The sequence below is a fragment of the Copadichromis virginalis genome, linkage group LG11 (genome assembly GCF_057382275.1).
Source record: "Copadichromis virginalis isolate Kocher_CV1m ecotype Utaka linkage group LG11, C_Virginalis_male_GT1.1, whole genome shotgun sequence".
Classification (NCBI taxonomy): Eukaryota; Metazoa; Chordata; class Actinopteri; order Cichliformes; family Cichlidae; genus Copadichromis; species Copadichromis virginalis.
The window spans coordinates 22,825,153-22,841,410 of NC_140628.1; the positions used below are offsets into that span (position 1 = coordinate 22,825,153).

The 16,258-nt window shown below is 42.7% G+C and overlaps 1 protein-coding gene across 2 annotated transcripts; it reads left to right on the plus strand.

The window, feature by feature from the left end:
* The first annotated feature begins 447 nt into the window (after positions 1 to 447).
* On the plus strand, positions 448 to 14,369 carry esrp1 (epithelial splicing regulatory protein 1). Of its 2 annotated transcripts, XM_085473772.1 has the most exons (16): positions 448 to 802; positions 1,205 to 1,363; positions 1,482 to 1,598; positions 1,980 to 2,091; positions 2,959 to 3,102; positions 3,471 to 3,525; positions 3,611 to 3,721; positions 3,869 to 4,001; positions 4,084 to 4,126; positions 4,753 to 5,072; positions 5,757 to 5,981; positions 6,083 to 6,335; positions 7,664 to 7,844; positions 10,996 to 11,137; positions 11,597 to 11,686; positions 13,025 to 14,369. In XM_085473772.1, exons 1-16 carry the CDS (start codon positions 671 to 673, stop codon positions 13,157 to 13,159), a joined length of 2,352 nt encoding a protein of 783 aa, XP_085329898.1. In that variant the 5' UTR covers positions 448 to 670; the 3' UTR covers positions 13,160 to 14,369. The 2 variants fall into 2 exon arrangements, with proteins under 2 accessions (XP_085329898.1, XP_085329899.1); XM_085473773.1 differs by lacking the exon at positions 11,597 to 11,686.
* Positions 14,370 to 16,258: the final 1,889 nt, after the last annotated feature.

Sequence of the window (16,258 nt, forward strand, 5' to 3'; positions counted from 1 at the left end):
CATTTTCTCTTCTTCTTCTTCTTCTTCTCATTATTATTATTATTATTATTATTATTATTATTATTATTATTATTATTGTTGTTGTTGTTGTTGTTGTCAATTCCCTTAAAAGACAAAATATTTTTTTATTTAAAAAAAAAGACTACAATTCGAATTATTGAATTGTTATAAAGACATTTACTATTTATGAAATATTTTAATAATTGACTACATAGTAACTAAAGTGTATATACTTCAAATTTGTTATTATTATTGTTATTATTATTATTATTTATTATTTGTTTTTTCTCGTTGTTGTTTTATACTAATAACCATTTATTACCTTTTCTGTCCCGCGTGAGCTGCCACGTACTAAACTTTGAACCACTTGAAAGAGGGACGGGCCAGGTAAAGGGGTCACGTGGTCGCACAGGTAGCTTCCCTACAAAAGCGGTGAGCGTTCAGCCATTGCTTCGCGATGGTGACTGCGGGAGGCTTCACATAAAATCTCACAGGCGACAAAACTTTGGATTTACGGGCTCACCTTTGCGCTCAGGTGTCAGAGTAAAGGCGTTTCTACCTCCCGCGTCCCGCTCGCGTCTCACATCCCGCTGATCTTCAGTCCCTTTTAGTCTCGTTTAGTATTAGATTAGTTTTCTGTGTGTTTGCGGTTCTTTTTTTAAAAATTCAGATGACGGCGCAGGTAGACTACCTGGTGGTGGTTTTCACCGCCACATCTGGCGCGAGCGGAGATCTCCTGGGGTCTGACGAGAAGGAGCTCGTGCAGTTGGTTTGGCAGCTCGTGGATGTAAAGAACAAAAAGGTAAAAACTCACTTGTAGGCTGCTTGTTCTTACTTGCTAATCATCGTGACTCCAAAGCAGGAAATGTGGTGTTCAAAGGAGTGGACAGGTGGACTGCAAACAGCGATACATGATGTCAGACCAATATTAATAAGGAAAAAAAAAGTGTGCCAGGGGGATTTTTGTGGGATTCCTCCTTACGCGCACCTGTTCAGAAATCATTGTTCGCTTTAATTACAAAAAAACCTTCTGCCTTATGTGTAAGACGTTTAAATTGCTCCTTTGCTGCTTTCCACTGTGATAATATCTATGTAGCAAACACACATATTTCACGCTGGTTTTATTATATTGTTCCAAAGCCTCTGAGTTTCTAGCTAGGCTGGCTGTTTCAAGGCTGACTTGTTTTTTTCCTCTCTGAACCAGTTGGGCAAGGTGAATGAGCTCCTCATAAAGCCTGACCTCTCAGACTTGACAGAAGAAAAAGAGGAGGAGGATGTGGTGGAGGAGAGCGTGGAACAGGAGAATGGATCTGGAGCAGACTGTGTGTACAAAGCACCGAGCGTTGATAAAGCTTTAAACATGGTAATGTCTTCAAAGTAGCCAGAAAGCCATTAATAGGCCATTTATAGATTATTAATTACAGTTACAGCACTGGTTAAAGCAGCTGTATTAAAGTCCATACCTCTAAATGTTTTTACAGTTTCATCTGCAACTGACAAATGAGGTGAACAGCGCGGGCGCAGGCACGTCGGTGTGTTTGTGTACAGACGGGCAGCTCCACATCCGCCAAGTGATTCACCCCGAGGCCGCGAGCAAGGTGAGCGGGGCGGGGGAACACGCCTAGCAGCCAGGGCGGATGTTTCACTCACTCACTGCTGCGGGAGCCTTCGACGCTCTCAGAGGGCTGTGTTGTGTCAGCACCGCACTGCTCGCTGAACTTTAATGTTAACACTGAAAGCTGATCTACAGGAGAAGCCACTGCGGTGACACACGCCCATGCGTATACCGCACACTCGTGCACATAAAAGACAGGCACACATGATGCTCATGAAATTTCTCCTGAGTGCCTTCAAACTGTGTGTTAATGATACAAGAAGTAGGCAGTGCATGCTCTTGTGGCCTGTGCAAACATGAGTTTCACAGCAATAAAAACAGAAGCTGCTGATGGGCCTTTCACTCACACTGTATTCCTCTCCAGAACATCCTGGTCCCAGACTGTTTCTACTCTTTCTTTGACCTTCGGAAGGAGTTCAAGAAGCACTTCCCCGCTCCTGACCTCAAAGCTCTGAATGTCCACACCATGGCAGAGTGTATCCTTTTAACACGTCACCTGTTTACATTAACATTTCATGTCCTGTTGCCTGTTTACGCCGTCTAAGTCATGGATTTCCAGACATTTGTTTTTTTTGCTCGATTGATTTGATCCGATTGATTGGTTCTTTCTCATACTGTGCATTGCATTACCCTCAAAAATCCACAACACACGCATTAAGCAGTTGGCTGTAGGGATAAAGGTTTTGAAATGCAAATAAGGAAAGAGTGGCAGCACCTTACTAAGCCCTTAGTGAAAGAGTGTGTGTTTACCCAACAGGACCAACCCCATACACACACACACACACACACACACGCACACACAGGTATAGGAAGAAAAACACGTGAGTGTATTGCTGTTCTGTTTTCACTTTTTTCATTTTTTCACACACCTGTCTATTCTGTCATGATTTGGGAAAAAACAGATCAGACCTAGTTTTAAAAAATGTATTAAACCAGCAACAGAAATTATTTGGGAGCAGGCGAATGACTCCGCTCATATACAACCGGATCTTCTTTTGAATAGGACAGAGGGCTGGCAACTCTAAATGCAGATGAACCTCCTGGTTAAATGGAACTCAGTTACCAAAGAGGGCCTGGTTACGGCCATGATGATCAGTGTAGCGATCTTGCGGCTATCCTGCCTTTTAATACTCCAGGTTGATTCAGAGAAGGTGTAGAAGAAAGCTGAGAGAGTGGGCTCCACCCAAAGCATACAACTCCAACTAAATTGAAAATGGACTTAGGAAATGAGAGAGAGGAAAAAAAGAAGAAATCAAACGTCCAATCCTGCTGGACCACGATGCATTCATGATTAATAACACTGTCGCTCTCTTGCTTGTGCTCCTTAACCACCTCCTCCTCAGCTCTTAGTATACCTGTTGATGTGCCCACCATGTGGGACCCCTCTGCCACACCGGATCCATCGGTCCCTTTGCCTGCAGAAGTAGCCACACAGCAGCTTCAGGTTATGTCCAGCGTTGTCCTGGCACTGCTATCCGAGCCATTTTGTAAGTACCACGTACATTACCGAGTAATGTTAGCAAACACATCAGTAAATCGATTTACTACTAATGAGTTCCAAAACTGTGTTACTTTAAGTAAAACCCTGCTGTGAACTAAACTAGAAAATCAATTAGGACCTCTTTTAAGGATAACTGAAATTTCCTTTAATCATTTCCCCCCCCAAAAATGGATGATCCAAGATTCATAGTACTACTCTTGAGCGTGCCACTTAACAAACCGGTAATTAAGAAAGGAAAGAAATGTAAGGTCTTACCTGATTTAGACTTTAACCATTTGCTTTGCCTTTTAAAAACGGTCTCAGCTTGATTACTTTGTGTGTTATCATGGTGACTCTGTCACTTTGCTGTTGCAGGCCACACGTTTTCGAACCCCGAGAGAGTTAGTGAGAAGTTCGAGAGCGGCACTTGGTGAGTAACATTTATTAAAGATACACGTTATTTTTGTTCCCCGATAATCCACTGTAATAATACCTGTGTGTGTGTGTGTGTGCAGCAGTAAAATGGAGAAAGTGTGCGACAACACGGTGATCCGAGCCAGAGGATTGCCGTGGCAGTCTTCTGACCAGGATATCGCTCGATTTTTCAGAGGCCTCAACATCGCCAAGTACGTTGCTGACATCTTTAAAGGCGCACATTTTTACACTGTTTATCATCTTTTTTTAATCACTGATGACACCCAGAAAGCTGCTGCTGACAGAGGTTTTCAGAGAGGCTTTATAACCCCCTTCATATGCTGTGCTCTTCTCTTTAGAGGAGGGGTTGCGTTGTGCCTGAATGCTCAAGGGAGGAGGAATGGAGAAGCTCTGGTTCGCTTTGTGAGCGAGGAACACAGAGAGCTGGCGTTGCAGAGACACAAACACCACATGGGGAATAGATATATTGAGGTAAGGCGTCTGGACACAGTAGAATCAGCCACATCACCAAATTATTGTCCCATCACTAAACATCGTTCCCCTCTATCGGCAGGTTTATAAAGCAACAGGAGATGACTTCCTGAAGATAGCAGGAGGTGGGAAGTTCATATATCTGTTAGCTTAAGTGCAGCCGCCTGGTTTATGTGTGTATATAGTGAAACTGAGTTGAAAAAGAGGACTTTTGAAGTCTTTGAGATCTTCTATGGTGCTATTTTATTAATACTTCAGCAACTTCTTATATGAGCTTGAATTCATGTATTTAGTAATAATGATTTTTAGGAGTTGAAAATGTTTCAGGACCTTTGTAAATGTCTCCAGGTCCATTGGGATTTTTCCTTCATGCCACTTGTAATCTTAAAAGAAAAATTATTATTATTAGCACAAAAAGCTGTTGGTTATGACTCAGTGATACCATTTAATGGCAACACAGCCTTTTATGAAGGGCAATAAGTTTGTCAACAAGGCACAGCTCATCACTGAGTCATTTGACCTGAATATTAATAATTTTACTCACATGATGAACGCCTCCCAGAAACCAGAAGTGACCTCATTACATAAAGCTAAAGTTTATCGTCATACAGATGAGAGATTTAGACGATTACTCAAAATCACAGAGGCTTGAAAAGTCAGATTTAGCATCACTCTTATCAATTGCAGAAGAAGAAGGAGGCCAACTAACACTAGTTGAACGGGCTTGCCCGTGTCATTCTCTCTGTGTCAGGTACGTCTCATGAGGTAGCAATGTTCCTGTCCCGCGAGGACCAGATCATAGTGAGGATGCGAGGCCTCCCTTTCACCGCCACGCACGAGCAGGTGCTCGCCTTCTTCTCGCCAGAGGATGAACTTAAAGAGACGTGTCCCGTCAGCGGGGGAAAGGACGGCATCCTGTTTGTTCGCTACCCAGATGGACGTCCCACCGGCGACGCGTTTGTTTTGTTTGCCTGTGAAGAACATGCTCAGTGCGCCTTGAGGAAACACAAGGAAATCCTGGGGAAAAGATATATCGAGCTTTTTAAGAGTACGGCAGCAGAGGTGCAGCAGGTACGCCGGGGTGTTTCTTCGCTTTGTTTTACGGTGTGCGGTTGAGTGAAATGTGCTTGATTGTGTGCTCACTTGTAGGTTTTAGAGGAGAAAAACTGTTTGTTTATTTGGCCACAGCAGCAAAGAGTGACAACGTGAGGGTGTGTTTCTTATCTTCTCAGGCAGTTGTAGGCATTATAGGAGAGAAGCTCATGGGTGGGGACCAGTAAAACAAGGTGGACTGTGTGTGCATGTTTCCCTACAAACGGTTATTCTAGCTGCTCCTTTCTCTTTTGAACTTTCTTTCGCTCTTCGTGTGCTCCACTGCTCTTTGTGTCTCTTTGGCATTCATTTTCTTATCTTTCTGGACTGATAAGCAGACAGTCCACCTACATATCTATGCAGAGGCCTTTCGTGGTGTGTGTGTGTGTGTGTGTGTGAGACACTTGCGAGGTTTATTGGTCCTCTCCAGAAATGCAAACACGCTGGTGTCCTGTTGGCACCACGCCAGCTCCTGTCTGACGTTGCGTCATATTTAAACACAGCTTGGACTTGGCTTTGTTCTGCTTGAGATGTTTGCTTTTGAGTTATAGTTAGTGACTTTTACCTGTCAGTACTAGAGGAGAAAGGGTTTCCTAAAACTTCACTGCGTACTCGGTAGGTTTTTGCTTTAGGCAGGGTATGTAATTTGAAACTGTGTCTTAGGTGCTAAACAGGTACTCCTCAACCCCTCTGATCTCCGTGGCCCCTGCCCCTCTGATGCCTGTGCTGCCCACGGTGTCTCTTCTGCCCCCTCCTGGTGGAGTGAGAGACTGCCTGCGGCTGAGAGGGCTGCCGTACACGGCGAGCATAGAGGACATCCTCACCTTCCTGGGCGAGTTTACACAGGATATCAGACCGCATGGAGTGCACATGGTCCTCAACCAGCAGGTACATGCAGCACCCACACTGACACACCCATTGACTCACATGCTTTCTAGCACAAATTTACAGGTGTTGCGGAGTAATCTCTGATTCGTCTCCGCTTTCAGGGTCGTCCGTCAGGTGACTGCTTCATCCAGATGACATCAGCTGAGCGAGCGCTCCAAGCTTCGCAGCGGCTTCACAAGCATGTGATGTCCAGCCAGCGTGGGGCAAACAGCCGCTACGTGGAGGTGTTTCCCTGCAGCGCAGAGGAGATGGGCCTCGTGCTGATGGGAGGCTCGCTCTCGCACACGCATACACACACACACACCCGGAGCAGGAGTGGGACAGGGCTCAGCCCGCCGCCATGTAAGTCAAGACGTAAGTGCTGCTGGGAGCTGGGTTGCTTCGGGACTGCAGGGTAGGTGGGCTCCTGCCTTGTGCAGGGTTGCTGGGTTTTTCTCCAATCTCAAACTGTGGGAAGATGAGGAAATCTGGTCTAACCAGGAGGATCGAAAACTGTGTGTCTGAGAGTTTGTGTTGGTGTATGTGAGTGTGTCACCTCTTTGTAATTTAGTGTGATTAAATTACCCATCTGCATGACCTAATAAACCTAATGGGGTAACCATCCTTTTTTCAGTTGTTGCCTGTGTTCACACATTTAGATGAAAATACTGTAGTTTGTTTTTAGTGGCATGTTTGTCGATCTCATAAATTCCACTCTCTTACACTGCTGAAGTATTTCATAAAAATCTGAAAGGGTTGGGAAAGTGTAAGCAAGACAGTTTGATTCCAGCTATCTTCATAAAACATCAAAAATGGCTTACATCTCTCTAATCTTATCAGATGAGTAGAGGTGGTTGTGGGATTAGGCCTCAATGGCCTGGCACACCTCTGGTGTGTGCATCTCCTGTGCTTGTCCAATCAGGAGCTGTGTAAAGGCTGTGGGCATATCTGAACGCTGGTGCGTAGATGGTGGATTGATCTCTGTGTGTGTAGTCCTTCGACTTAAATGTGGACTCTTAGTTTTCAAAAAGAGAGGATTATAACACGTCTAATGGTTATGAGCCGTTTAATATGAAATAGTTCACATTAGTGAAAGGGACACAACACAGGGATTCAAGGCTAGACATGCGGGTTTTAAAAAGGTCCATGATGAGATGAAATTAAATGTTGAAAATGCACACACAGACTGCAGGAACAGCCAGAATCACCATGCAAGGAGGATAAAGTGCTCAGGCGGCACTGTCCCCTGCATTTAGACAGTGTCTCTGTTCTCTGACAGCGCTGTGGCTCTCGTTTTGCTAATATTTAATACTTGGAAGGCTTTATGCATGAATGCATATGAGAAAGTATAAACCAGATGCTGCTAAACACTGACAACTGTCGAGTGAATTAAAAGCATCTTACCTGCTCCGAAATTACACAGAGGTGATAATAAAATACTGAAATAATGAAACATACAGGTTACAGGCCCATCGGTGGTCCAGCGTAGTGTACAATACGCTGACGCTTTCATTGTTTGCCACGTGCATACATTCAAAGTGTGTCAGGTGCTGAGTGATGTTGTGGAGGGTCATTGTTTGTAGATTTGCATGAGCACCTCTCCAAAAAACAAACAATGACCTTGCAGACTTCTCCACCATGTCTCTGTTCACGCGTGTCTCTGTTCGTCTGGTTAAAAATCTTTTACCTCTCCTCCTCGCCAGGTTTATCGCCACCATCTTATTCCTTCACACCTGCTCCACCTGTCCTGCCTCCAGAGGCTGCTGCTGCTCTCTACCCTCCCATTGGGCAGGTGGTCCTGGCTCCTCGCCCCCTACCACCAGGACATGCCTACTACCCCGCCTCAGCTCAGCTATACATGAACTACGCAGCCTACTACCCCAGGTAAACAATGGTATTTACAGATGAAGGGATTTATTGAATCAGAGATTAAATGGCTCAGCTTGTGAAAATATTTTCAAAAATGTTTAAATATTAAATATTTGCATTGGTGAATAGGTGAGAGGTCTGTTAGTGGAAGGTCCAAAGGGAAAACTCTCTTCATTGCCGAAATTATTTGATTTTATCTGTTTGAAAAGTTTTGATTTGTCTGATTAGTTCGCATAAAGGTCACAGAAAGTTATTGTTTTAACAGTGTGCAGGAATTCTCACAGTTTTTACCTCTCAGCCTTCAAAGCCTGAGGGGCTATTGTCGGCATCCTGCCAGGCGGGCGGGCAGCCTGGACACCTAAGTTTGTGAATGCTATAACTCGAGAACAAAGCGACATAGGAGCTTCAAATTGTTACCATAGTAATATCTACTAAAAATCTCAGATGAGTTCAAATCTCAGTGACCTTGACAGAGGTCAAGCTTTCTGAAAATCTTGTGAACTCAAAAAGAAATTCACCTTGTTCCAGCTGAAAATCTGTAAATACAGTGGGGCAAAAAAGTATTTAGTCAGCCACCGATTGTGCAAGTTCCCCCACCTAAAATGATGACAGAGGTCAGTAATTTGCACCAGAGGTACACTTCAACTGTGAGAGACAGAATGTGAAAAAAAAAATCCATGAATCCACATGGTAGGATTTGTAAAGAATTTATTCGTAAATCAGGGTGGAAAATAAGTATTTGGTCACCTCAAACAAGGAAAATCTCTGGCTCTCACAGACCTGTAACGTCTTTTGTAAGAAGCTTTTCTGTCCCCCACTCGTTACCTGTATGAATGGCACCTGTTTGAACTCATCATCTGTATAAAAGACACCTGTCCACAGCCTCAAACAGTCAGACTCCAAACTCCGCCATGGCCAAGACCAAAGAGCTTTCGAAGGACACCAGGAAAAGTATTGTAGACCTGCACCAGACTGGGAAGAGTGAATCTACAATAGGCAAGCAGCTTGGTGTGAAAAAATCAACTGTGGGAGCAATCATCAGAAAATGGAAGACATACAAGACCACTGATAATCTCCCTCGATCTGGGGCTCCACGCAAGATCTCATCCCGTGGGGTCAAAATGATCATGAGAACGGTGAGCAAAGATCCCAGAACCACACGGGGGGACCTGGTGAATGACCTGCAGAGAGCTGGGATCAAAGTAACAAAGGTCACCATCAGTAACACACTACAACGGCAGGGAATCAAATCCCGCAGTGCCAGACGTGTTCCGCTGCTGAAGCCAGTGCATGTCCAGGCCCGTCTGAAGTTTGCCAGAGAGCACATGGATGATACAGCAGAGGATTGGGAGAATGTCATGTGGTCAGATGAAACCAAAGTAGAACTTTTTGGTATAAACTCAACTCGTCGTGTTTGGAGGAAGAAGAATACTGAGTTGCATCCCAAGAACACCATACCTACTGTGAAGCATGGGGGTGGAAACATCATGCTATGGGGCTGTTTTTCTGCCAAGGGGACAGGACGACTGATCCGTGTTAAGGACAGAATGAATGGGGCCATGTATCGTGAGATTTTGAGCCAAAACCTCCTTCCATCAGTGAGAACTTTGAAGATGAAACGAGGCTGGGTCTTCCAACATGACAATGATCCAAAACACACCGCCCGGGCAACAAAGGAGTGGCTCCGTAAGAAGCATTTGAAAGTCCTGGAGTGGCCTAGCCAGTCTCCAGACCTCAACCCCATAGAAAATCTGTGGCGGGAGTTGAAAGTCCGTGTTGCTCGGCGACAGCCCCAAAACATCACTGCTCTCGAGAAGATCTGCATGGAGGAATGGGCCAAAATACCAGCTACTGTGTGTGCAAACCTGGTAAAGACCTATAGTAAACGTTTGACCTCTGTTATTGCCAACAAAGGTTATGTTACAAAGTATTGAGTTGTATTTTTGTTATTGACCAAATACTTATTTTCCACCCTGATTTACGAATAAATTCTTTACAAATCCTACCATGTGGATTCATGGATTTTTTTTTTTTTCACATTCTGTCTCTCACAGTTGAAGTGTACCTCTGGTGCAAATTACTGACCTCTGTCATCATTTTAGGTGGGGGAACTTGCACAATCGGTGGCTGACTAAATACTTTTTTGCCCCACTGTATGTACACATTTACCTGAAATATCCTTGATGCTTTGTGAGAGCTTACTGTTGTTTCTCCCATTAAGTAATCTTCCTTTCTCACATTAAATCAACCACTCCTGAATTTCTATAAAGAAATTTACGAGCCAACCGACGCTAAGCCGAGGCTGCCGGGTGGTGTTTACTTGTGGGTTGTTTACTGGTGGGTGAAGTTGCTCTCAGACAAACTCTCAGATCCAGGCAGAGCTTCCATTTCTCACATGTAGCACATAAGAGGTGGATTCCCCAGTCCTGGCATACCCCTGTGAATGGAAATAGTCCATTTGGTTTAGGGAGCTGCCTGTGTAGAGCTGCTGGACACTTATTTACTTGCTTTATTCATAAAGATATGCACACTTTGTACTGCAAGGCCGGCAGGTTAAAGACTGAGTGTTGGGCTTGAGTGATTCATATATTTATATTTCTCTCATAAAGCCCTGCAAAAGTTCAGGATGTGCATAAGAAATGTGGAACTGCTATCCACGCTTGATCTTCTTCATTCTTAGTCATCTTCTTCTTTGAACCGCCTGCATAGCATCAATCAAACTCAAAATAGTTTTACTTTCACTGAAACATGTTGTGTACATTAGTGAGTGATTAAAAACACCTAAAACTTGCAATAACTATAAAGGTTTTTTCCCATTTAAAAAAAAAGAAAAAGAAAAGAGGTCGAGCATTTTGTACTTGGTTGAATTATATACTGCCAAGGAGAAAGGCTGGGGCAAGGGTAGTTAATGACTGAAGTCTGCGTTATCAAAGTACTTGGTAAACAAGCATTGACCTCTGGTTCTCTTTGGTGAGCCATCAGAGACTGAGAGAGCAGCTCACTCAAAGACAACACCCAGAGTTACTCCCAGTCTTGTTTTTCCTGAATCCTGCTGCATACGTTGTGTTTTCTGAGAAGATACATGTTTATGCTGGTTTTGTACTTAGGATAACAGTCTCTGTCCTTTTTCCCTTCTTGTTGTTTTCCTTTTTTTTTTCTTTTCCAGTCCACCTGGCTCACCTAACACCTTAGGTTTCTTCCCCTCCCCCTCCTCCATTGCCTCGCCGGGAGGCCTGGTGCGTATGCCCGGTCTGACCTACAACAGCAACGGAGTCAAAGAGCTCATAAATGCAGTGCAGGGTTACCAGGTAAGAGGTGGCGTCCTTCAAATGCACCGTGCACTTAGCATTTTATTAATGAAGTTCCTATAATGGAGATTTTCTGTGCCTTCAGAGCTCTCATACCTCACTGTAGGATCCAAAGTGTTGTATTCAAATCTCCTCGTATTATGGGTGTGTATTGTCAGGCATCCACTGTGTTTGCCCAGAGGCTATCAAACTAGTTTATCCTGTCTCCTCTCCCTGTTCTGTCACACACGGATTGCTGCTTGCTTCAACTTGAACTGGAGAATCTCAGATCTTATTTAAACCTGAAAGAGTACGAAGAATCTGAAGATAAATTATGACATGATAAGGACTACTTTAAGCAATATATTGAGACAGACTGGGTTTTGTTTTCTGTATTTTAAAGGCCTTTAGATTAGTGTCTATGGCTACATGTGTCTCAGCCCCCATCTCTATCATTCCTCCCCCTTCCTCATGCCACAGTATGCTCCCGAGGATGCTTTCATGCACGCCCACGGGCCCGTGCACACTCATGACCCGACCAGGACATTGCTTACGCAGCCCAAAGAATGGGTGTGTATTTAAGGTGTCTGAGGCAGGTGGCAGGTAAGGATTGGCTGAGGGATCAGTCGGGGGGATTTAATTTAGAGAAGGTGTTGTAGCTGTGGTTTTACTGGTCACCAGGGCTTACAGGGCACCATTTTCCACATTAATGGGGAATTTTCAGGTATTTCCTTTTGACTAGGTTAAATAATTGGAGGAAATCTCTTGGTTTTTAGGTATTTCATGGGTTTTCACATGGCGTTTGTTTAACCTTTTTTCTGTCCGCTCGTGAAGCCTTTAATGAAAACACTGAGCACCACATAGCCGACTGACCGTCCACTGAACCCTCTCCCCTTTGACTGTACAGGCATGGTCCTTTTTCTGCATGTCGAGACAGCGTGAAAGTCAAATAGCGGGCGCAAGAAACTCCTCAGTGGTGACATTTTCATCACAGAACAACATAAAAATATTGTGAAAGTGAAAGTAGCTGCTTTAAAGTTTGAATTGTTCTCTTACCCAGATAACCAGTAATAAGTCCTCATTTTTACTGTTACATTGCAGTATTAAAGATACATTTTTTTAATGTTTCATACATCAATACAAGGATATTATAGGTACATAAAACTAGGTATGAAAATGTATATAGTTAACGTAAATTTAAAAAAAAAACAACTTACCTCCCCCCCTCTCAAAACTCCCCCTAAAACTAACTAAAATAGCATTTTGTACTTTATGCTCAATTTCTTTTTGAATGCATTAATCCTGAGGAGGTAATGACACAGATGTTTAGTGAGACTGCCATATCCACTTGGCTGTGAGTCATGTGTTTTTATTGTAACGCTTGTTCTGAGCTTCTAGAATTTTCCACCTGACAAATGATAATTAGAAACACTAAAAAGAACACAGAAACGAATAAAATTGAAACGGTAAAGACCCTACAATAACAGAAGGGAACTGCAACAACACACCTAAGGGCAAGCGCTTGGCAACAGTGAGAAGGAGAAACTCCCTTTTTGCAGGAAGAATCTTCTGGCAGAACCAGGTTAACTGTAATCTTATAGATATATTTATTAACGTCCTTTCTCAGACATTTGTGATTACCTGCTGCTTCACGCCAAAATGTCTGCTGCGAAACTGGCCTGCTGAAGAGTAAAATTACTTTACAGAACAATTGCAACAATACCTAAGGGGGCGGGGCTTAGTCAACGGTCAGATGGTGCTGTTGCAATGTGGTAGTGTAATAGATGGGTAATAACAGCTTTAGGTGATTGAGAAGGTGATGGGTAATGTCTGGTGCAGGTGCTCTTTTTTTTGTTGTTGTTGGGGGCTAAAACTCTTTCCTCACCCTTGTTCTTCTTCTCTCCGCAGAATCCTGCAGAGTCTGTTTCCCTCCTGAGCAGCAGTCTGATTGGTCAGTGCAGCTCAAGTGAGGCTCCTCTTATGTCACTACCTGCTCTCATGACCAAGCCAGGGGGGCAGTATTTGGATTTGACCCTGCTCTAGGGTCACATGTGATAATTTGGTATATGTCAAAGACTTGTTAGATTTTTTTTTAAATAGCCTTTTAGATGTGTTATTTATATCTTTAGCAACAGAAATTAATGTATTTTATACCAAATTCTCTGTGGCCTTAGCCAACAATAGCATTCTCATCTTATATTGCACATTGTGTATTTTAAAAGCTTTATAGAGATTTTTTAACCTGTTCTATTGTAATCATTACGGTACATATTTGTTAGCCAAACTAGAGAGGAGTGACTTAGTAGCAATTGAGCTAAACGTTTAAGCTTTTCTGTGAAGAGTGAAAGTGTGTGAGTGTGAAAGAGATGAGAATGAGTATTACGCATGGCTGTGTTGAGATGTTTTATTACATAATCTGTTAATGCAGTACATTGTATGTGTTTATATACATTTGATACAGTACGCAGTGATTGTATTGGAAGCTTTAGTGCATGAAGAAGTTAGTAGTGAAACTTTAAGATGTTTACATAATGCCAAATATCAATGCACTGCTAATCAATAAGACTACTAATGAAAATAATAGCAGTATGTTTGAATGATATCCTATATGTTACACTGTGAGTTTGTCTGATAGCCTGGACCTTGTTATGAGGCCTCAATTTACAAAAACTGTGACATCTCACACTTCATTAGCCCCCTCCTTTATGTGTCTGACAAGGGTATGTTTCCATGCTGCGCCACGCCAAAGTTGCCTTGTTGTGTATTTGGATTCAGCTGAAAAGAAGACGGTCCCACTTCTCAGTAATTTAACTACAAATTTGCATTCTTCAAGAGGGCTCAGATCACAAGCTCTCAGCTTACTGTGCAAAGAGTAAAGCCAGAGCCGGTTTATGACCACTTCTGTGACATATTTTTAGCAGTCCATCACACTTTCCTTGTCTTCTTTCCACCGTCTACGCTGTTATTGGAGAACGTTTTTGAACAAACAGGTTGCTCTAAGAAATCTAATCACCGTACTTCTTTTGAACCTGTAGATTTTTAGGAAAGGCGAAAAGGAAAGGAAATGAAGGACGTGTCGGATATGTTTCATGTGAATTTAAATGCCGTTTATGCTCAGCATAAAGTTGATGTTTGGGCTTCATGTTTCTGTACGCATGTGCCACAGCAGGATTTAATCCTCCTCAGGACGCCCTACTGCAGGCATGCTGAAAAAGAAAAAGAAAAACAAACAATAAACTTAACATGTCAAGTTTGTCATCCTCCAGCTGTTTGATTTCACTGTTTACCTTCTGATCATTTCACTTTGCCGTGTAGTATGCCTGTTTGTGTCTCATGAGGGTTTTTAAAGTGCAGGAGTGCAAATATGCAGGTGGAGCTTGTCTCGTGACACAACGTGGCTCAGGGCGAAACTGTGGGAACTCCCTCTCACTGTCCTCAGCGATTACCTCTGCGGTGCCCGCATACACATGCTATAGCAAAGAAGCTATTGTCATCTAGACACACTGAACACATTATGTGAGAGGATGGCCTCTCTTTTTACTGCGTGGAAAAGAGCAGAAAATAGATCAGGAAGTGGGAAGAGAGAAGGAAAGCAGACAAAACCATGTCAGACCCCCTCAGGGCAGAGTTACATTGTGTAATACAATCTTCTGCACCCCACCCAAATAATCTCTTTTAAAAACACTTAGTCTCCCACTCACAAAACACACACACACACTCACACACACACACACACACTGTCCAAACCAGCAGGAAGAATTTATTTATTTTTATCCATGTGACAAAGTTTTTCTCACCTTTTTGACATCTGGAAAATAAATGTATTGTCTGTAAGATGTTGTGGAGAAATCCAGTGAAGTTACACTGGTATGAAAAAAGTGCAGATAAGTGCAGCTCATTTAGGGAATTTTTAATTTATTGATTGAACTGAGCACGTCTTAGATTTAAAGAATCAGAGTAGATTAAATCAAATCTTTTATTAAGAAAATAATCCAGGGTTTGTCAGGGACAGACAACTATCAGGAAAAGGGAAGGGTTTTTTTTTTTAATAACAAGAGGATTATTTTAGTTATTTAACATTTAGCAGGAGATGATCTTTAATCTTTTTCATGTTCCACACTTATATCCTGTCCTTGCAACATTTACTTATGTGGATGAAGTCCCCACAAACCCAAAGAAACCCATGTCACTCAGTATGAAATGTTTTTGGAGCCATTTTCACAGAGCTAGTGTTAATAAAAGTGTTTATTTAAAAGTGTATAATAGGTATAAACTACCTGTGCAGGGGCAGGTCTAGAAGGTAGCACTTAATATCATTTATAAGGTATGTTTGACATATGTTTTATAGATTATAGGCCAGTTTAAACACAGGCAATCATTTTTTCAGCAAATACCTGAAATCACTTATTGGCACAACACTGTCCATGTGATCTGGATGCTATCGCTATCTTTTTTCAAATAGCAGACACACAACTGGACATCTTCTTTCAGTGAAGTTGAAAAGTCAGGTTGATGAAGCAATGACACAAAGAAAAAAAACGTATTATTATTATTATAATGGAGAGTTTTTTACATTTTCAAAACGCTGATAGTTTAGACGCAGCATGACTGACAGAGAAGATTTGCAGTGGTCTGCAGAGTTACAGCCTGGAGTAAAACATGCAGTTGGTGCACACAGAAATGCAGTGGCAAAATATGGATTCTAAATCCACTACAATGCACATTGTCTGCTTGCAGTTGATACAGTTAAGCTCCTGAGGCAGCATGTTCTTTAACTCATTTGAGAAGCCATAGACTTTCATGTAAGGCTCATACATTCACAACGAATGGCTGGAAGTTCAGCAAAAAATGTATATAGGCCAGCCCAGAGAGTTTCAGAAGCTTGGTATCAGCAAATGAGCATGCAGGCAATTTGCATGGTGCAATATGATGGACAGTCTACCTGCAGTGCTCCAGGTCTATTAAGATATCGCTAACGAGGGAAGTAAAGAAGGTCTGTGGAGGTTTAGTATATAGAGTCATGGAGGGCAACGTATTCGACTGTCTACGCACTCTTTTAAGTACATTAAGTACATTAAGTGAAGGAGTCGGCTTTCTATTTTTGCCTGTCTTTATGTAACATCATGTATGTCATTTTCTGTC